This window comes from Manduca sexta, chromosome 27 (assembly GCF_014839805.1).
Source record: "Manduca sexta isolate Smith_Timp_Sample1 chromosome 27, JHU_Msex_v1.0, whole genome shotgun sequence".
Taxonomy (NCBI): Eukaryota; Metazoa; Arthropoda; class Insecta; order Lepidoptera; family Sphingidae; genus Manduca; species Manduca sexta.
Genome location: NC_051141.1, coordinates 11,544,462 through 11,567,785, shown reverse-complemented (window position 1 = coordinate 11,567,785; position 23,324 = coordinate 11,544,462). Strand labels below are relative to the sequence as shown.

At 37.3% G+C, this 23,324-nt stretch overlaps 3 protein-coding genes across 4 annotated transcripts; 2 read left to right on the top strand and 1 right to left on the bottom strand.

The window, feature by feature from the left end:
• The first annotated feature begins 6,616 nt into the window (after positions 1–6,616).
• Positions 6,617–11,363, top strand: LOC115451087. The gene is made up of 3 exons (XM_030179287.2): positions 6,617–6,772; positions 7,102–8,529; positions 9,562–11,363. Exons 1-3 carry the CDS (start codon positions 6,703–6,705, stop codon positions 11,172–11,174), a joined length of 3,111 nt encoding a protein of 1,036 aa, XP_030035147.1. The 5' UTR covers positions 6,617–6,702; the 3' UTR covers positions 11,175–11,363.
• LOC115451088 (cytosol aminopeptidase-like) lies at positions 11,280–13,117 on the top strand. Its single transcript, XM_030179288.2, has one exon. It carries the CDS (start codon positions 11,411–11,413, stop codon positions 13,019–13,021), a length of 1,611 nt encoding a protein of 536 aa, XP_030035148.1. The 5' UTR covers positions 11,280–11,410; the 3' UTR covers positions 13,022–13,117.
• Positions 13,118–13,654: 537 nt separating this feature from the next.
• On the bottom strand, positions 13,655–22,532 carry LOC115451083 (glycosyltransferase 25 family member). 2 transcript variants are annotated; one of them, XM_030179282.2, is made up of 10 exons: positions 22,456–22,532; positions 20,490–20,721; positions 19,166–19,281; positions 18,260–18,483; positions 17,829–18,138; positions 17,479–17,553; positions 17,184–17,241; positions 15,639–15,760; positions 14,974–15,171; positions 13,655–14,613 (listed from the first exon to the last, which is right to left on the bottom strand). In XM_030179282.2, exons 1-10 carry the CDS (start codon positions 22,515–22,517, stop codon positions 14,442–14,444), a joined length of 1,569 nt encoding a protein of 522 aa, XP_030035142.2. In that variant the 5' UTR covers positions 22,518–22,532; the 3' UTR covers positions 13,655–14,441. The 2 variants fall into 2 exon arrangements, with proteins under 2 accessions (XP_030035142.2, XP_030035141.1); XM_030179281.2 differs by having other exon boundaries at positions 22,029–22,501.
• Between the last annotated feature and the right edge of the window lie 792 nt (positions 22,533–23,324).

Genomic DNA, 23,324 nt, shown 5'->3' with positions numbered 1-23,324 from the left:
CGTTTTTGAAGCAACGTGGAATTAGGACTTACCAATCACTAAGGCACTAAGACCTAATCCCTCTCAGTATTAGAGAAGGCCCGTGTCCAACAGTGGAACAGTATATAATACAGGGCTGATATTATTATAATCACTATCATACGTAACTTTGTCTGCTCTTTCTCTCTAACTGCCTCGGTGCAGTATTTGTATTTTGTATTGTATGCGCGGCAGGTACGCCACCGCTTATCGGACAAAGTGATATTAGGTTTTTCTGCCCAAAATCACCCAGGAGTCTGGATTTTGTGTCTAATATGACGGTAGGCTCGGCTCCAGCTACGTCATGGGATGGAACACACAGCCGAAAAGAGGGTGGCCTGACCACCTTTACTAACTGAGGTACAACACTGATTGTACAATTAAGATTTTTTTGTACAGGCATAAAAGGTGATCAATCTGCATCTAATGGAGTAGATTCCAGATAGAGTGTCAATTTACCCTCGTCAGTCGAAACAATTGAATATACAATTTCGAAAAAGGCAAATCTCATAAATATAAAATATCTAGTAATTTATATATAATAACAAAAAAACGACAAAGCTTTTGTAATTTTTTTATTGGTAATTGAATCCAAATTGTCAACCAAAAATAAGTTTCTTTTTTTTAAACCACTTTAGAAAATAATAAGTTTTTTCAATTTCCTAAACTTATTACATGTTCAGACATGTGCCCTTTTCGGAGTTGCATATTCAATTATGCCAACGAGTTGTAAACCGGATATACCTATTCTGTTCCCGGAACGCAACACTCTTACATGGACCACTATGGCGCGGTCATCTTGTGTACGGCGGTCGCTATCCGGGATCAAATATTATACCACTAGCACTGTCCACACATAGCGGTGGTCCCTCACCAGACGGCCTCTAGACACAACACTCAGACACAATAGAGACAGATAGCACACAGTAAACTAATGGTTTGGTTTACTAATAATTTTATGGTGATAATATATGGAAAAATAGTCGTGATACAAAGATTATTCCGCATCGAGTGCAATCACTACGCTTTAAACGACGTGTTGTTCTATATTGGTCTGGGTTATGAATATTTCAAAAACATAAAAAATCCAGTAAGTTAATATAGCGTAACGGTAGGTTCAAATCCCACCTAAATTTAAAAACTTTATAAAATCGTTTCATGAAAAAATCCAAAGAAGCCTTTGATGAAATAACTACAAAGTACTATATAACATAAAATTTAATAGTAAAAGAACCAAGAAGGCATATTACATTTTGTGATGAAATAAAAAAAAAACAAAAACACGGATAATAAGCCTTGTTAGGAACCGGGCTTTCTTGGGTCACACTACCTTATAACAAAATGACTTTCCTTTTTATAAATTTCATAGACACAGAATAGTCTAAAATTAACCTACGTAATTATATTAGTATACTACATCACTCGCCGAACAGTACCGACCTAATCAAAACTAATTACTCATTTCAAAACTTTACGTGACGTACAGAAAAACAATGCATGTGCCAAGCCTTTCGAATACTTTTGTTTAAGACCATTGCACGAATTCTATCGATATTATTCAATCGCCTCAATAAGTAATTTGTTTCTAAGCTTATGATAGACTAAATATTGCTCGCGACTTTGCCTGTATAATTACCCGTTATAAAAATAATCACTGTGTTCTTTTCTGGGAAAAAGTAACGTACATAATATGTGCCAAATGCCATCCAAATCTGTTAATCGGTTTTTCTGTTTACTGCTGACGCACATCCGAACGTCTTCACAATTTTTTTAGGGTTGCGTATATCAAGTAAATATGTATAGGAGCCCGTCTTTCTGTGTATCAAGATCCTTTTTCTTAGGAACGTGTGGAAATATTACGATAAAATTAATGTCACACACTCGGGTCTAGGTAAAGTCTATTTATTTCAACTGTGAACAAATAAACTTATAGTCAACGCGATTAAAAGATATGACCGTTATTGTTGTACATTTTGCGATTTCAAAAAGAAATCAAAATGTATACTTAGATCTTCTTAACCTAGAAATATGAAATTTACGAAGAAGCAATAACTGTCAGCCAGCTAACAGCATACGTAAAAGGAATAACTGAAAACCGTAAAATGTACTTTAATAACAAAAAAGTGTATTTATTTAGACAAACAATGGGCGAGAGGATCGAACGGCAAAGTTAAGTAAGCCAAGTTTGAACTTATATACTTACTCAATACCATACATATTATGTAGTTTGTACGGTGTCCTCGGTGCGCAAGCCCAACTCGCACTTGTTCGGTTTTTTAATTAATAATGTTATAGTAGGTATATTGTTTGAATATAACTCAATATTTCTAGGACAAGTCTATTCATAATTTAAAATAGTTCGTACAAAATTCCAACGTAAAAATTGGAGTTAAATTGTATCCAAATTCGATACTGCTCGTGGACCTACATATATTTTAGCAACCAAAGTGTTACTTGTGTACTTTTATTTATATAAAAAATAAATATAATTACATTTTTGTACAACTTAAGAAAATAGTACATACTTAGTTATTTAACAGCAATATTTTACTTTCTTATTTACGCACAACAGGAAATTGAATAAGGGCTATTCAATTGTCTTTAAGTTCAATTGAAAATTACGATAATAGGTGTCGCTATAACATCCTTTATATTATAATCTTATAATGGAGATTTTTTTATAGGTAATAAATTATATGATGATATCATTTCCTAAAGGATAATGCTATAACGTGGTGCTCAAATATTTTAACGTAACTGCCACAAAAAAATATCTCCTTTCAACATCGATCACATTAAACTTGCTTCAACAGATTCATCAAAACGGATAAAATTTCTGTACTCGAAATAACGCGATACTAAAGTAATCATTTCCTAAAATATTCTGAGTGTACAAACATTTCGAGTAGGTATGGTTCTGAGCACTGCGATTATGCGTGGGAGTTCGATTTAACATCGGTGTATGTACTACGTGCCTTCAGTTGAAGCAAAATAAAGTCCCTGAATACCGATTTTAATGATGCTTTTAAATGGTTATTTTATTGTAATTGGGCCAAAAACAAACTGCGGAATGGTTCAAAGAATATGTGAAACAGAATTTCTTACAACTGATTTTACATAATATATTACTTGTGCCCACTAAATTAACACTTGTTTATTATACAAAGTACCTACATACATTATTAGCAAATAATTACCCTGACATAAGTACAACATAGTATACGCTATAATCTATATAATCCTTGCAATACAAGTATGTGGGTAGATAGCCAAGTAAGCAAAGCTTACTTTAAGCGCCATCTACACGCGTTTGAAGAAAGCTTGTAAAAAAGTACGAGAATAAACTCACTGAAGCAAACTACAGAACATGAGTCTTATTTTTATACTGCTCAAGAATGCTTGCTAAGAAAATGGTTTCTTAATTAAACGTCAGATGACGCTACATTATCTATATTTTGTAAATTAAATTATCAGATTTTTTTAGCACAAAGATATACTTAAATGTTGTTTATTTTTTTAAATTAAGAAAAAAAATCTGCCTATTATGGCGTATGATCTTGTACGATCAATCCCACAGGCCTTTTACAAAACGATTTATAACAAGATGATCTAACGGATCTACCGCTCCGAATTGCACGCCAATTTTGAAGCTAATAAAATCAGACATTTAATCCAAATTTCCGCCGTTATTCTGCCATATTTGGGGATTTGGAATAACATAACACATCTTAGCACCAATGTTACCAGCAATAAAAAAATGTGATTGCTTATCGTGTTTAAAAAAAAATTGCCGGTTAATACGTAAGTAGTTTACCTACCTACAGGCAGTAAGTATAATATTGCCTATCTGTGATGTTATCAATCTCCTTTTGTCAGCAGCTCCCATTCTTTACAATATTATCATAATAGGTAAAGCATGTAGATTGTTTTTAATGTTCATATATTTTCACGTATTTGAATACAATTAAGATACATATCTATTAAGTACATTGTTATTTGCTACCACGGAGGAGAGTATGATATAAAAAATAATATCAGCCCTATATTATATACAGGGCCGTAGCTAGGGGAGGGCATTGTGGGGCAATGCCCTACCTTAATAGGTAATCAACTAAATTATACATAACTACTCAATCAAAATATATGGAGTAGCGGGTTTTTTATTTCACGATTTGGTCCCATAATAAGAGTTATTCGTATTGATGGATGGAAGAACCTCCTTTCGAGATTTAAGGGATTTTTCTTACAATCTGTATATTACCCTAACAATTACGTAAGTATTAACCTGGCTCATTCATGTTGACAAGGCAAGAAAGAAAAAAATCGATTGTTCAGATCAGATCTAGTAACATAATTACTTCCGCCCTAGCTGTAACCACGGCTGCCCTACCTTAAATTCAAGTCTAGCTACGGCACTGATTATATACTGTCCCACTGCTGGGCACGGGTCTCCTCTACTACTGAGAGGGATTAGGCCTTAGTCCACCACGCTGGCCTAGCGCGGTTTGATAGACTTCACACACCCTCAAAATTCCTATAGAGAACTTCTCAGATGTGCAGGTTTCCTCACGATGTTTTCCTTCACCTTTAAAGCGAACGATAATTTACAACGAATACACACATGATTTTAGAAAAGTCAGAGGTTTGTGCCCTTGCGATTTGAACCTGCGGACATTCGTCTTGGCAGTTCGTTTCACACCCAACTAGGCTATCGACACTTTTTATCGGAGTGTAATTTGGCATAATTAAAGTACACATAGAGTGAAAAATAAAAATTTTGTTTAAGTGTACATAAAATGCGCTACAAATATATTAAATTCGACGTCATATTTTTACTACAAGTATAATTAAATAAACTAACCTATGTTATGCAAATAAAACATAAATTCCCATGGTTTAAAATAATTATCTGGCGGCCTGTCTTTTAGGTACGGCTATGTTGATAATAATCTTATTTGCAAGACTCTTGGAAAAAAATATTCTAGTAATTACAACATGTAAATCTATTGCCGATGGATGGTACCTAATACCTGCTGTATTGAACCTGACTCCTGATATAGAGCGAGAATAATAAGTAGCTCTAGAGAGGGTTAGACTGATTGGGGTCGTCGGCGGGCAGCAGGGGGCTGTCCGCCCTAGTGCATTTTTGTGCGTATTTGCACAATTTTCGGTTGATCCCCGGGATGGACGGCAGTGTGCAGTTGGCCTCATGCTGCCGTAGACGCCGAGGGCGTCCTTCGGTGCGCGGGGGCTACTGAGACTCCCCCCCACCCACAGGAGACGGGCCGCACTAGGCGGCACCGCGCAGGGGCGGCTGTGGATATAGACTTAGATATTTCCGTCAGAGGAAGCCCGCAGTCATCCCTAATACGCCGAAGAGGAACACCGCGGAGTTTTAGTTGGTATGCCGTGCGTTCTATATAGGTTACCCTAACCTACTAGTCCCTACTCGGCCCGGCGGTCGCCTGAAGGTCGACATCAAATCCGGGCGGCGCAACGCCGGGTCGTAAGGCACGGTGACCCCAACATAACCGCTCAGTCGCCCCCCACGAAGGCTGGGCGGTAGTCATAAGACACTTTCACCGCGAAAACAAAACAAAAAAAAAGAGAGGGTTAGACTGCCCTCACATAAAGTACACAATTTCATTAATGTTGTCTTGGTTTCGCCATCACCACTAAGCACTAGTTCTTGGGTAAGTATAAAGTTCGGAGTTCGATTCCCCGTAGCGATTAGTTGATGCGGAATTTTCAACCCTGTTGCCATAGGGCAAGACAGACACAGCAGAGGCCTTATTCACAGCTAGGTACACGTTATTTTGACTGCGTAATAAGCACGTAACGCACGGCGTAGCGTGTAAGACAATAGAAATTGGCATTGGTAGGATATATTATGTACTTTATATCCGCCCGGGTAGCGTCCACCGTACACAAGGTGTTTCAACCCGCCATAGTGGCCCTTATAAGTGTGTCGCGTTCCGGTATCATTCCGGTATCCGGTATGACCCTACTCCACTTACCATAAAGTGCAGAGCGGTCACCGAACACGTGTAAAAAACAATGCAGGTTACCATCCCACGATAATTTCACGAAGATAACGTAACACGGCCGGGTTACGATTTTACACTATCATAGATCATAAGACCCGTTGTCCTTTGTTATAACATAAAAAATCGCGTTCTAAAGTTATTCCAATCCAGGACACGCCATCTCGGATTTATTAACCACCCGATGCCGTGGCACTAATGAAAATCCGCAGTGCTTTATTTTGAAAGTCTCGGACTGAGCGTATCCATAAAATTGCAACTTCGACAATAATGAATGTTGGTTAAGACCAAATAACGTTTTGAGAATTCGCACGCAAACTGTCGCAGTGACCGTATATATGTATTGTAATTCCGTGGACTCTAGGTGTCGATCGATAAGCCTATATTTATATACCTATTCGTCATCTATACATATTAAAATAAATATGTCTCATCAAATTGCCAAAGGTCATAACCCAACGCCAGTCATTAATGAAAATCTATCGATCAAACGGATCAAGATCACATCCGGGCGGGCAGCGTGCGCCGGCGCAGAGTTATTCCCAGAGCGTCGCGGCAGTCGTGGAGGGCGCGGGCGCGGCACGCGGGGCGGGGAAGCGCGGGCGCTGCGCTCAGTGTGTCGGCGCGCGCCGCCGCCGCCATGGGCAACCACCATTCCGCCTCACACAACGCTCTCAAGCCCAGGAAGAATGTGCACTGGAAAACCGCAGGTAAACCTTGCGTTTCACATCTGTCTCAAGGAACCACTCTGTCTGACAGGCGTGGGTACACGCACTCAGCTTAAACGAGGCCTCTGTCTGTATATCTATTTTTAAAAAGATTGAGCGCAGCGATTTCTAAAGCGTGGCACAACAAAACAAATCGTAAGACCGTCCGAGTTCATGTAACGATTATCATGCGTCTAATTTTGAAAGGAGTTTTATGCCAAATGACTCCATGACGGTAGCTGCGCGGTTACTTTGAAAAGGTTAAAGTTCTGTGCATTATGTTTTCGGTATGACGTAGGACTTATACACTTCATATCTTTTTTGTATTTCAGGGCGTCCTGCGGCGCCAGGCAAGCCGGAAATTATACCTATATTATCTGACGACGAACCGAACGCAATAACATTGAAGTGGACTCCGGCGACGCATGATGGAGGGGCACCATTGCTAGGCTACCAAGTGGAATGCAACAAACTAGGCTCGCCGGACTGGATTCGCACGGCGCCGCCAGTCGTGCTCCGTCCTGAGCTGGTCCTCACAGGCCTGGACCCACCCAACCGCTATCAGTTCCGCGTGGCTGCATTAAATGCTGTGGGCCGCTCCGATTACAGCGAATTATCCGATGTACTTACAGTCAGTTCCGATCAGGCCTCACAAGAACCTCCAGTGTTCTTGCAGCACTTGGAGGATGTCACAGCTTTAGAAAATGATAAAACTGAGTTTCGTGTCACTTTCACAGGCATACCACCACCTACTATAGCATGGTTTAAAGATGATTATGAAATATTTAGTAGTAGGAGGACAGCAATCACATCCAGTGAATCGTCTAGTGTCCTTATCTTCCATCAGACTCTCTCCAGTGATGAAGGTGAGGTGAAATGTACGGCAACTAACCGCAGCGGTCATGCCGTCACTAAAGCCAGACTTTGTCTGGAAGCCGCACCCAAATTACGATACCCCCGGCAGTACGAAGATGGCTTGTTGTACGAAATTAATGAAACCATTTTTTTGAAAACGTCGATTGTAGGCAAGCCTAACCCAACGATAGAATGGAGGCATGATGGGCAGCCAATTATCGTGAATGAAAGGGTGGAAATATCAAATACACCTAAGTTTTCTGTGCTGAAAATACACTTAGCTAGAAGAAGCGACCGTGGTGAATACCAAATACACGCAAGAAACAGCATCGGCGAAGACACAGCAGCGTTCTTAGTAACTGTGACAGCACCGCCGGATCCGCCACGTCATGTCTCTGTTACCCGACAGGTAGACAAATCCGTCACGTTAGACTGGGAGCCCCCCGAAGATGACGGGGGATGCCGTATTGGTAACTACGTTGTTGAATACTATCGCACCGGTTGGAATGTATGGCTCAAGGCAACGACCAGTCGCAAGACAAACGTAACCTTATTTGATTTAATCGAAGGCAGTGAATATAAATTTCGTGTAAAAGCAGAAAGCCCTTATGGAATGAGCGCGCCAAGCGTAGAATCCGCACCAGTGAGAATACCGGGACGGGCTGTGGACATGGAATTCTTGGCTGTCGAGGCGCGTATCATCAACGAAGCATTGACACGAGAAGATGGTGACGAGCCGCATGTGTCACCGGCGCCACGACGGAAACGCGCCCAAACAGCGACGAGACCGACGCAGGACGCGCCGCCGGCCCGCCAGCCTCGGCGCTCCTCGACCGGCGAATCCGGCAGCAGCGAGTTCATGCTTGTGCTCTACCCGGAAGGCCAGAAATTAGCTGAGAAAAATGGTAAGATTTTTTTTCTTACTTATTTAATTTTTAATTAATATAATTCCTAATTTGTACGTTACGCAGTTTAACGATATAATAAGGGTCCAATAGGAAGTTTATTAGTTTAGACTTCAATAACATGTAACAAAGCAAGCATGTGGGCAGAAATGAAAAGAAAAATGACGGAATAATTAAATACTTACAGGTTTGAAAATAATAATTATATTATTATATTAAAAGGTTCGTGTAACTAGAATCTGTTTCAATACGAGCTAAGTTTTGGACAAAATAATTACTTTGCGCTATATAGATAGCGATAAGATAAGATGTCAAAAATAATAGGCCAATAAAAGTATTAGCCTATTATTTTTGTCATCTTTAAAAGCCTCATTTATGCTATACCAATTTATTCAATAGAATTAATTATAAACCACAGCGAATGAAAAATTAAATGTACGCAACGCGAAAGTCTTATTTAAAAAAATGTTACAACGGTAAAAACATCTCAATTTGACACATTAGAATAATAATATTATTAATCATAATATTATTGGTTTAAGTGTTTGACTCGTATTTAATGGAGGCTACAAAGGACTAATGATGGTAATACTCTTATATTCCTATCCCGTCTGCAGAAGATAAATAAACCAATAATATATATTAACAAACTATGAGGCGCAAGGTAGGCAACCAACTGAACAATCGTTCACGCACATTGTGCCTATAAATACTCGCGCCCCATAGCTACATGTCGAATAGAACAGCTCGCGCTAACAAAACCCGAAACAAAAACAACGCGTGTTGTTGACCGCTGCTCAGCTACTGCGAATTTCATAGAACATGGCGTATTATATAGAGCAATGGCTTGATACAGATCACTTTATAAGTAAAATTATTGATATTCTATTATATATTTAATGGATAAATACAGACAAAGTATTTACTAAGTATAAGTATTGTGTGCAAAAGAAAGGTGTTTTAACTGCAATATGCGACGATGCATTCAATCTCATTCTGTTGATAACTAACTGAATATTATTTTTATTCCAGAAACTCGCTCCAAAAGAGAATCAATTCAATTGGACTTGGACTCCCTCTCACCGCCACCAATTTCGCTCTCAGCTCCTGAACTTAGTACACGCTGCATCGTACCATTTAAGGCTCTTCGAAATGCAGTTAGCTCCACTCAGCTGCTTCACGAGAGAGCTATGGCACGATTTTATAAGGCGGTCGCTATGAAAGAAGAACAAAATCACGCTGATGGAAGCACAGCTTTACAACGAGGGCCAAAAATTGACATTCCGCACAATACTAGTTACGAACAACGAAATGTAAGCAACGATCGACATAACCTAAACATTGCTGATAAACTAAATGAAAGCACCCACAAAGCGCCAGAAATTCTTATACAAACTGACTCTATCGAGGATAAGAATTATAACCCCCGCCAAAATTCCCACGATTCAGAAATGTCAGATGGCAAATGGCAGCAAATCTCCTTTGATGAAGACTATACTGCTAGCACCGTTTCTACTGATGGAGATTATTCAGATGATGGTAGTTTAAATGGAGATATGGATAGAAGAGATCAATATTCGCATGAAGAAGATACTTACAATCCGAGAGACAAAGTCGCTCGTCCTTCTCCTCTGAAAAAAACGTTAGAAGAAGATGAAGAAGATATTTCGGAAAGGGAACCAGTTAAACCTTTACCACTTCCTGATCCTAATTTTATTCCAAAACCAATACTGAAAAGAAAACCATCTAACGAAAACACAGCTCAAGACACAAATGCACCAGTAAAAGATTTAAGTAAACCCGAAGAAAAACCTAAAAAAGAAGAAAAAAGCACGATTTTCAAGAAAATCACTAAGATGCCTGTTCAAAAATCGTTTGCTTTCCCAAAAATACTCAATAAAAAAGATTCCCCTAAGAAACAAGAAAAACTATCAGTGAATGAAAGTCCTAAGGTACAAAATAAAGTTGAAAAAAATAATGATAGAATCAGTGAAGAAGGCAGGACGGCAATTGATTATTATGGTAACATTGTTAAAGAATATGGATGTCATAAGAAGTCTACTATTCCTATTTACCTAAACACAGATGATCTAAAAGAAGTTGCAGAAAAGCAGCAATTAGAGGATATTGATAAAACAAAGGAAGATAATGTGCCAAACGTAGCAAAAAAAATAATATCAAATAAAGCAAATGACGCCAAAACTGTAGCTAAAAATAAAGTTACGTCAAATAATTTAACAAACAAACCACAAAAGTTAAAGAGACAAATCACCGTAGATAAAACAGATTTGGAAAAGAAAAATAAAATATCATCACAAAATGTTGATAAAGCCAATAATGTATCGAAAAAGTGTACCCAACAAATTATTCTTAAAAAAGCGGAACGTGCTACAATTGTGATACCAATAGATTATCAAGAACTGGAAGCTAAAGCCAAGATGAACGTAAGAACAGCTATAGATTACACAGTAGACGTGTGCCTACTGCTGTTAGCCTTTTGGGTTTATTTTTTCAAGGATGAGAGACTTGCTATCCCCTTTCTCGTGCTTATCATTTACCGACAAGTACAGGAAACACTACTATTAAATATTCCCGAGTGGTACAAAACTTATACCCCTAATTGGCTAAAGAAGAAGACATCTTGACTATTTTTCAAAAGACATGTAGTGCGTTAATCTGAATGACCGTGTGCATTTGTATGGTGTGTGATATTGTGAATTTTACTTTTACTTACTTATTGTATTACATAGATAATAAATTAGCTTATATGTTCGTAATTTGTAATAACTTATTAATAAAATTCGTAGAATAAATCGTGTAATACTAGTTGGCTATGCCGTCATAAAAATTTTTTCAAAGTTTCTTTTAGTCTAAATTAATAATGTTAGAATCACGTTTTACTCCCAAAAGTCTACCACAATGGGTTCGTTTAATATCCCAGTTTAAAACACAACGAACTGACTGCATACCAGCAGTACCTCAACGTAAAGTGATCGATCCTAAGGCTTGTTATACTAGGGACAAAGGGCTAATTCTTGGAATATATTACAATGAGAACGTCATCGGTGATCCTGCCATACTAACCGCGAGTGCCCAGAATTACGATAAACAATGTAATGGAAAACTCTGGAAGGTGTTAAAGTTATCACCTATACCTAAACTCGGAGAGTCCAGAATATTTTTTGATTTAGATCCTCTGTACGCATATGTAGCTGTAGTTGGTCTTGGAACGGAATGCCTAACCTTTAATAGTACCGAACGAATGGATGAAAGCAGAGAAGCAATAAGAATAGCCGCCGGCATTGGAGCTAAATCCTTGCAGGAGTTTCATCCTAAAAGTATATATGTAGAATCATTTGGCAACGCCGAAGCGGCCGCCGAGGGCGCAAGCCTAGCGATGTGGCAATTCAGAGAATATAAGAGCTCTGTCAAACCAAAGTTTTACCCAAAATCATCTATCTATTTGTACGACGACTGCGATGTACACGGCTGGAATAAAGGTAAACTGAAGGCTGAATCGCAGAACTTGGCTCGTTATTTACAAGAAATGCCCGCAAATTTATTAAATCCAACATCATTCGCAAAAATTGCTGTAGAATTACTGTGTGAACTGGATATCAACGTGGAAGTTAAAACACAAGGATGGGCGGCTAACCACGAAATGGGTGGGTTTGTTGCCATTGGAAAGTCATCCGTACAGCCTCCTCTCTACGTTGAAATAAGTTACTTTGGTGCAGACGAATGCACAAGACCAATAGTGCTGATCGGTAAAGGAGTAACATTTGACAGCGGCAGTTTAGATCTGAAACCGCCAGAAGAACTGAGATATATGAAAGGCGATATGGCGGGAGCGGCTTGCGTTCTAGCAGTAACTAGAGCTGCGGCAAGGATGAAGCTACCAGTCAACATACGAGGCATATTACCGCTTTGCGAGTTGATGCCGAATGGAAATAGTCCTAAGTTTGGCGACGTAGTATGCAATGCCAACGGTAAATCCGTTCATATAAGGCTCCCGTCGCGAGAGGGTCGTCTTCTGATTGCGGATAGCCTTGTTTACGCACGAAATTACTGGCCCAAATTCATACTCGACATAGGCACCATGTCAAAAGAGCTTGTGAATACTCTTGGAGGAGGTGCATGCGGCTGCTACACCAACTCGGACGAGCTATTTTGCTATTTAGAATCGGCAAGTTGCCAAACTGGGGACAGAATATGGCGGATGCCGCTGTGGAAATTTTATGAAGACCGTATAAAAGACTGCCATACAGCAGATGTGGCTAATACGGCACGCCATAATTTCGGAGATTCACCAAATTGTGCTGCGTTTTTACGGCAGTTCATCTGCGATACTAAGTGGATTCATCTAGACACTTACAATGTGGCATACTCAAAAGGATGGGATATTCCTTACTTAAGACGCGGCATGACCGGCCGGCCCACGAGGACGGTCATAGAACTAATGTCCCAACTCTTGGCGGATAACAAATTATGAGTTTCATAATTTACACGTAAATTTGATTGTAATTTCACAATTTGTACATAAAAATAAAATATCTATATAATTGGACAATAAATATATAAATAAGTATTTAAAATCGTTTAATTTTGTCAAAGTTAGATTTATTAAATTAATAAATTGTCTAATTAAAGTAGAGTTGTTTTATGTATTCGGCGATTGATTACTCATGTGTGTGGAGCGCATGGTTCCGCACGCATTCTGCGAACAGTGTCACACTTAGCGAACACCTCAGCGGCTGTTGCGCGTGGTGTTCGCAGCAAGACTCCAGCGCCAGGCGTCGCTCTACACAGACTCCTCGCCGGCTCGACGCGGTCGGACAACACCTCTATCATATCATTTAGTAGCGTTACAAGCGCTCATCTCTCTATAGTGCCGCTTAAGCTTCAAGCAACACTCACGCCTCGAAATGTCTTTACCTGCCCTTCCAGGCATTATATCATAAATCTCCTCAGACAGATATTCTTTTATTACTCTCGTCTCCATTAATATCACGGACGAAGCTATGATTTTTTTGTATAAACAAACTAAATTAATTGTAAACCGTCGTTACCATGTTACATTATAGTAAATCGCTATGGTTTCATGGGCGGAATTAAAAAGACACCATTATTACATAGGTAGTTCGTTTAATCGATTATATCGGATTAAGAAATATCATGGCACAAAACCGTTAAAAAAGTACATTGGTACTAGAACATACTTACAAACTACCTTATTTGCAATAAATTGTAAAATCTTAGGTCCAATACTCGCATCAAAAGTTGAAAAATCGTATTCAAAGTTCCTATCAAACATACGTAGCCTAGTAAAAAGCGGTATCCGGTCACCCGTTTCATAAATAAACACTTGATGTTAGCTAAAAAAAGACTAAACACAATGAGAAATAGAGGTGAGTCTAAAAATATGGCAAAATATAATTTTCAATGGCACTTAAGTTACGCTATGTAATAAATTGCGGTGGAGCCAAGCATTCCAACCGCATGCATGTGCGATGTACTTGACATCTGCCAATACCTACTACTAATAGATTATAACTCGGTTATATAATATACCTGCATCATTCCCATATATTAGCTATGCAAGATAAGTTTAATGTGTCGTCCATATAATGAACTTTCCTTACTGCTGCATCCTCTGGAAACACCAGCATATAAGACTAGAATTGACTTAAGGTCAATCGCACTTAACAAGTCAATATTATATTAACTCTCAAAAATATATTATTAAAACGTACTACGTTTTGTATGTACGGAATGTTAACATCTCAACTCCATAGGGCCATATCAACTCAAAAGAAAACTTAAAAAACTATATATCTTATGAAAAGAATAGCAATGTGTGCGTATCGACTGAGAAACGCAATAAAAAGGATAATGGCCCTATCGGTTAAGGTTCAGAGTTCCGTGTGGTACTGTTCCCGCAACTTGGTCAGGTCGACGACGAGAGAGTCCTCCGTGTCGCTGATGTAGCCGTCCTGGCCGGTGTAGTGCGTCGGGTGGATGAGCAGCGGCGCCGCCGAGTACGCCACCAGGTTCCGCTCCGGGAAGAAAGACTTCCAGGTCTCACTGCGCGAGTAATGCCACATTAATACCACACATACTATACACACACAAATACAAAATCTTCGTGCTACGATATGACTCGGATGTCAACATTAACTTCTTACTACTTATCATAATATATTAATCAGATCAAAAATACATATACATAAAAAAAATGTCTAAATTCACTCAAAACCAAAGCTTGTTTAATGATAATATTATCGGCACTAGAGGAATAGTTTTCAAAGGATTGTATTCCTGGGAAGAAAGAACGTGCCGCGTTTATAAAGAGTGTAACTCACGCAAAAAATAATAAAGTCCGTAGTCGTAAAATTGCATTCCCATGGTACTTAGTGTACAGATTTATTTACATCATTTACTCACTTTGGGTGCTGGTCAAACATGATGGGCAGAAATTCGTCGACTGGCAACATTTTGGAAAGAGGCTCAGCGTTAACCAGTTTAACAGCGCCGCGGTAGCTCAGGAAATATCCAAGAGTCCAGTAGGAATACAGGGGCCTGGTGGTATGCTCAGTCACGTACGCTTCCTTGTTATCCTCAAGGATTTTCCTACCAATGTAACTGCAAAACGGACAGTAACATTTTAATTACTATGACTGTGTTTTGTCCTCTTAAATTAGGAAGGAATAATTTTTGTGCCTACAGAAAATACCTTACAGACTACATAAAACACAACACTAGAACTATACCATCGGTTCACGGCGCAGAGGAGAGTAGGAGAAAGCTTCCCTGTACCAAGCCCGATTTCAAAAGTTTTACTAAACAAATATATTTGGGAGGCGGCTAAAGTAAATCTGGCATGCCCAGTGGGAATTAGGAAAGTACCCTATCCTTGCAGCGTAATATCATAATATATTAGTATATATTAGAGGGCGCCAATATCAGTTCAGGGTAGTCCTTGAATTGATAGTGACGCCCTCTAATCTTAGTTCCATTTGTAAGGTAGACAAAGTATAAGGGGACTACTACATGTAAATAGTATGTCGTTTCCTAACTTCCTTTATAGTTCAAAATTAAAAAGTAATTACACAAGATCCCAATCCAAGTGGCGCATTTCATCAATGAGCTGCAAGAGTCGGTGACGGAAGTACGGCGTGAAGTGAACGTCATCTTCAAGGATCAAAGTCATATTCAACTTCTTAAAAATTATCTAAAAAAAAATCAAAATATAAATTTATTCAGATTTTTCATTCAAATGATTTAGGGCCATAACTTGCTCGCTCGTCATAATATGGTGGGCATGGTTGCAGAAATTTGTGATGATCTTCATCTGTGAGAGTGATTACACGACAGGAGAGCACCGAGTGGAATTGTGAGCAAAACGATTTCGCCTGCAGACATATGAGACGTAGGAAGCGCGTGGTGGACGAATGACCGGCGACTCGTGCCTTATGTTCCGGGGACGTTTTGAGAATGCTGCTAAACTAACTTTAAAAGACGACTAATTGGAACTTAGAAGGAAGCGCTGGAAGAGCTGTGGGCTACTAGTTTGAAAATACCCCTGGGCCGTATCGTATGCGCCACACCCGAATTTGTATTTATAACGTTATCATCAATAACTAAATGTAAAACATACCAATTACGGTCGTATTTTTTTAACAACTTTTCTTATTACTTCTTTCGGACCATTGCCTCGAGTTGGATATGCGTTGTAAGGCCGCTGCGTATGTTGTATGGTATGGCGGTGTTGGGTATACAGTAGTGGCAAAGCGTTCATAAAACCTAATTTCTACCGGCTTTCCTTTTAGGTTTATTTACATTTGTCTTAGTTTTTATTTTCTGTTTAATTAGCCGCGCTATGTTAACTAAGGCAATATTTTTGTGCTAGGGTAACACCTCTTGAAAAATTTCATCACTGGTATACAGTGTTACCACTTTACTCAATGCTCGGCCGAATGATGCTAAATTTGAACTACGAATTTCGACATTGAGCCGTAAGACCGTTGAAACCAACATAACCGTTCCGCTAGCTACTACACTACCGTGCTAAGCGCAAAGCGGTATGTCAAGGAAACGTTATTTCGAGATGATCAAAGTTTTGTAAATAGTTTTATAGTTTTGTATGTAAAACTGATAGAAAAACTCTTTTAAGGTTTTTTTAACTAGTACTAAACAAGACACCGTTATTAAAGTAAATTCATTGGATGGGTATTTTGATTTTTTTGTTTTATATACCGCTTTTGATCTTAGCACGGCAGTACAGGGGTGGAACAAAATGACAGCGAAGACAGATACCACGTTCATTGACAATTTACTGCAACCCATCGTTTTCGTTTACAACCTATCACAGAATAATATTTATTTTAATTTTTTTATCGTGTACCGGCAGTGGCTTTAATGTACTTGATGTAAAGCAAAATGAAGCCCAATGATACTATAATTATATATTTTTTTTCATCTACAATGTATACGTGGTTAATAAGGAATCCTTCTATACTTATGTAATATCGACCAACAGGAACATTGTATCAATGGTCGCTTGTATATCGTTTATACGACTTTTAGTTTTCATTATTATAACGGTAGCGAGCAAGTTACATGTCACGCCAAATGTAATTTGTTCAAAATAATACCTCTTTCCAAATGTAGTAATGGCTCAAGAAGCAACCCACTTCACCAGCTTTCATCGGTCTGTCAATTAAATTATAAACATTTTATTAAATATTAATTAAGATCATACGACTAACGACTCTACTGTCGCCGAGGAACAAACTTGTCATGATGTTGCCATTCTTCATATAACATTATGAAACCTAATGTCATGGTAACAATGTTTAGCTTTTGCAATATTTTATACGATTATATGTAAGTATAAAGGCGAGAGATAAATAATATTTATATTATAAGAAAAAAACATGATCTACATACCTCTTGTGGTATGGGTCCTCATAATTGGGCAGCAATTTAATGTTAGATTTCTCCAGGTTATTTATATCCAAACTCCTGGAAAATTAATAACATGCACAAAAAATGATATAATAATGCATTGGTTTTGTTTTACAAGCAAACGGTTTTGTTTTTGTAAGTAAGTCTGATGAAGTTCGCCTAATCACTATAGTACAGTTTTTTTGTAATTTCCTTTACGTGATATTTTTTAAAATGGATTGGTGTTATAAAATAAAAAAGCTTCTAATATCTATTGAACTTGCCAGTAATACATCGCCATAAAAATAAGGAGTTTTTGCCAGTTTCAAGTGTAAGTTGATAAATTTACGTACCTGCCGTCCACAGCGCTAAAGAGTTTGACATCCATGCCGAGCTCCTTGAAGCTCAGTTTCATCAGCTGTCGCCTCTCAATACGCCTGTCCAAGTTGATCATGTAGATTTCATCGCACTCGAACTTCCACGGCTCAGGGTACTTCACGAATTCGCTGAGGGCATTGTCCAGGGGGAACGGTATGCCACGACTTAACGATTGCAGTTTGGTGTTTATCATTTGCTCATGATCTTTTTCAATATAATCGGTATCGGATAAAGGTACCAGCGAATACCCAAATTCGTGGTCGTTGCAGATGTGAAGCGGTACGTCTGTTGATTATTTTTTTTTTGGTTGGAACTCTTTTATTATACTTACACTGAGCCTTATTTAAAAATACTAATAACACAAAAATAGACAGTTATTATTTAATATATGTAGGTTTTATCTTACCAACATTCTTAGCAGATAAAGCAAAAGCGATGATGTCATCCTTCGGAATATGATTCCCCAGTTTGGCGGCGTTATACGTCAACACGTCTGAGACTTCTGTGTTCAAACTTATAAGCACAGCGGTATGTACCATCGGAACATCGAAACAGCCAATTTTCTCATGTTCCACTATTAGTTTATAATCATCTGTCCGTCGATAATAATAGTCCTTGGTCATCCCACACCTACAACATTTAATCAAATTAAAAACAAACCCAACTTACATATCGCGACACATCAAAGCGTTAATTGAGCCAGTATTTAATACACAGTAATTGAAACACAATGACGTCAAATATGTTCAGCGTCGCTGTTTCTCGTGTTACATGTTGCGCGTCATGTTGATTGTAATCCTGCACCGGCAGACTAAATTTTTATTCATTCAAATAATATTGCGCCTCAATTGCTGCCTTATATACATAGCTCAAGAATGACAATTTAACTATTAAATTGGCTTTGTTATGCATTATAACGCAAAATATAATAATTGTATTGTTTTTCAAAAAAATAACGAACTCAACCCAAAAAAAAAACATCTACGTACATTAGTACATTCTACATGTCGCAAGCTAAATGAAAATAAATATGACTGCAAAGAAATAACTAAAATCATAACAGGTAATTATTTTATACAATATGTTATGCACAGATATTTTTTTATTTTGTGAGCTTCCATACAGTACAGAAGTGAGGAATAGTACCTATTACGAATATCTACAGTAAAATAAGGATTACATATAACCCAGATAAAACTATTTTGTAGATAGGAGAATAAGCTGTTAAATTGTCATTAGCACGTCGCAATAATAAACCTGTGTTTAATAAAATACATGCTCGGTCATGCATTAACTCAAGTTTTAGGCTAACCAAAAGTTTGAATAAAGTCCATCAGATATAAGCATTGGAGCTACAATAAACAATTCTTTTGAAACTAATATTTTGAGTGCCTGAGTATTTGTGAGGAACACATCGGCATCTAACATCTGAAATAAAAGAATACATAATATTTTATGTACATGTCACTAAAATTGTCTATTAAATTAATGACTGCGTGTGCGCAAAATTACACAAGCTTAGCAAAGTATATCTTTGATTATATACAACTCTAGACAAAGTTTATTTAACGAAATCATAGAACAATGCAATATGTCCAAATTGTGTATATTACCAAAGGTATGTATTTTCTTCAAATGTGTTATGAATGGCGGCTGCGGTATGCACACGTAAATTATATCAAATTGCGTGCCCATTTTAGGGTAGCTTTTTCTGGTATTAACTGGCCTGTCGTTTTTTAATTTAACTTATTAAAAAATATTTTATAATTGATTATAATATTGTATTGCCTATATCTTTATTTTAATTGACGTACATAGCGTCATGATCACAAAATTACAAACAAAGCATTAAATACAATAAATTGTATAGATTCTAATTTTAAACTTATGTTTGAAATGGCTAAGAATCTCACAATATTTTTTGTTATTCTCTAAGTGCTATACACCATACACCAGATAAAAGAGTTATTAACAATTTAAAAAGCCATAACCATAACCATTTGTTATACCACTAAGGATGCATTGAAATCAGCCACAGGTTTGCGCAACATGAAACCAACAACTTGAGAGACCCTGCTTGGTAACAGTGATTTTTGTTACCCTGTCGATTTTAGATGAATTTACTACAGCCGTATGTCACGTCACCATCGTAAATGCACTAATATACATCTTCATAGTACACGAATTATTGTAAAAAATTCAGCAAGTCTACAGTTAACCAGGTGTCATTTAAATTGGAGAGGAAGATAGGTAATTCAATTACAGTATAACTTGGCTGTTGCAAGAAGCGACTAATAAGGTCATCGTGAGGGACAGTTATGGCAGTACTCAGTGTTTTAGTCTCACAAGAATATTATGCGACCTCTGAGATGGACGGCAGTGTATGTGATCAATCTTATATAGCCGTTGACATAACATCGAGGATGTTTTTCGGTACGCGGGCCTTATGAAGCTTCTCACAATTGTAAAAAGGGGCCACTGGGCGGCACCGTGCCGGTGAGGTCTCTGGTTAGCCATGTTGCTCTGTAAGTCCTTATAAACTATGATTGACATGACAGCAGTGCTACCGTAGCATTGCTGCCACATGGCTCTGTGGCTAACAGTAATGCCTCCTGGGCGACCCAAGTTATACTTACGAATATATAATCGGCCCAAATCCTTCTTGCAAAATTTAGGGCGTTCTCCCTAAGATTTATGACATGCGAGTAACGTCTAGGACTCCAGTGAAACATGTTGTCTTCATCGGGGTGTAATTGTTCAGAAGTTCTGTTCTTGGTGTAATTTATTCCATGGTACTCAGATGCATACTTAGAAGCCCATTTCTGTAGTATTTCTTCTGACCTGTCCTCATTGTAGTCGCTGTGGATCCTAAAAATATTGAATGAATTTGAATGAGTGCTTCTAATTTCTAAAAGGCCAACTACCTAGCTTAGCAGTAAATTTTAAATTACATTACATCCTAAAAGCTTGAAAATAAATTTTGAAATGCAATACACAATCCACATTTATTCCATGGCCTAACTATTTATGTAATATATTAAACTTGACCCATTTATTATCTATTAATATTTCAAATATTGTAGATACTATTGAGTATAGAGTGACTATTTCGCTGGCACTGACATTCACTGCTCAACACCTAAAGATTGAAATAAATTAAATTTACATCTGGAGAATGCATATTAAAATGAGTAATATGTGATCATAAATATGAAATTTTATCATTGGTTTATAATATATTTATTGCCAAAATGAAGATTAAGATGTTTTACTAATTACTGTATACCAAAGATTTCAGTATTATTTATTTTATTTAATATGTAGTTTGACTATCTGAACGGGCATTTGCTATTTTATTTATATATCTATTTATATATTATCATTAAGGTTTTCTTCTAAACTCAAAATGCACAATTTTTGAAAATACCTATGCCATAAAAATACCTCTATGGTAAATAGTTCCCATTGTTGCCGATTTATTCAGTGACTTATATTTTTTGTGATTTTTTTTTGAGAAGGCGTTACACTTGCACCTACTTGCACCCGCTGCCAGCGCCCAAGTCGCCATGCCTCTAAATACACTAAAATTGATTTTTTTAACACTTTACAGAGCCTTGTTAGCTAACATCAGACTACACCACAGTAATTATTAACTATATTGTATGCTCATTACATAGTTATATTTAGCAAGTTATATAGTGTCATAAAAAAAATTAAAAATACGTAAATTTAAATGCAAATATTAACTAGATACATAAAATACATAATTATAGTTTATTCGTCCTTGCATTTCTTAAATTAAATATTATATCTGGTTTTGCTTAACTCTTTACATGGTTTTTATAATACAGTTATATATTTTCATCAAATTTTTTAACAATAGATCACCAGTAAAACACCGGCATATTAGGCATAATATTCTCCTAGACCTCAACTACTCTTCAGATAAAAGTCTCTTGAGATGTGTGCTTATGGGTACAATATTATTTTGCACTTTTAAACCATAAAATGGCCACCTATATTTCGGAAACTGGATTAATCGCAATCTCGCCTAGATGCGACTAAGCTTATCGTATTAATTTTAGAGTAAAACTGTTCGTTTTATGTCAGTTGAATATTAAACCAAAAATATGTACAATCTGATTCATTTGATATTACAGGAACAAAAAAATTACCAAAGATGAAGCCGGTCCTTAGGGTAATCCAAATTGTGTAGGCAACTCAAAAAATAGGGCAATGTATGTTCTTTGTTTCGCACAAGAACTGCCACGACCACTGTGGGCCATTTTCGAGCAGTATTGTAGTTCGCGTGCACAAAAGATGTGTACAGTGCCACGACTGTAATACATAACAGAGTTCCACGTATCGCCACAGCCATGGTATAAAAATATAAAACACTGCACTTATGTAAATTATTTGTATAAATGAACTTTGCCGCAATCAATTCCAACTGTAATAGAATCAAACTCGCTGGGCTTCGAGAGGCTACACTTATTACAAACCGCACATGAGCTCATACAGAAATTAATAGAAAATCAATAATCAACAACAACACAGCTAGACGTAGGACCAAAGAGAATTATAATATATATGGAAATATACCGGTCCCTCAAACATGTGTGCCAACTGCCAACAGAGACCAACTGCCAATCAGTAACAATCATGCGATATTTTAGATTTCCTAACAATGATGGCAGAGCCAATGCTAGAATAAAAGCATAGACGATAGACCACCCGTCGCAACCAGAGGTATGTAACGCGATGACAAACGCTTAGATTATGTCATATTTAAATTTTGTTTCCCATATATGATCAAGAGATAGCATTAGGATCGAGATTTCAGATGTTCAAAACATGTCCAAAACATCAACAAACAAACACAACTCTTATTGCAACCTCGTTTAATTTTTGGATTTAAAAAATAATTGTTTGTATTTCTAGTAGAAATAAATAAAATGCATTATTATTACCTTGATGTTTATTCGTGTAAGTTACATTTCATTCATAAAATGTTATATAAATAATCCATAAAAGCATTGAAAACCATTTTGATTATTACGCTTTATTTCATTAACTTCCCTATTACTATTTTCATTACATTTATTGTTAACAAAGTATTAAATAGAATATTTACTTAGTTATAGACCGGACAACAGTACTAAATTTATGGCCCAAAAGTTATTACAAATTTGGTAATAACTAATAAGTCGCTGTCTTATTTGAAACGTTCGTGTGACAAGATTTCTCACGTCACAGCATGCTTCACATTTTTTTCTTAGATAATTTTAGAAATTTACATAAATTATAAAAAACACCATCTGTCGTCGAAAACCTTTACATTTTTATACTAGTAAAACTTATCGATATTTATTACGCTACACTCTACACTAATGACCTGCAAAAGCAGTGGTTATATTCTCTTTGGCAAAAGCACACTATTTACCAGCGAAGTATCATGTACAAAACTTCTT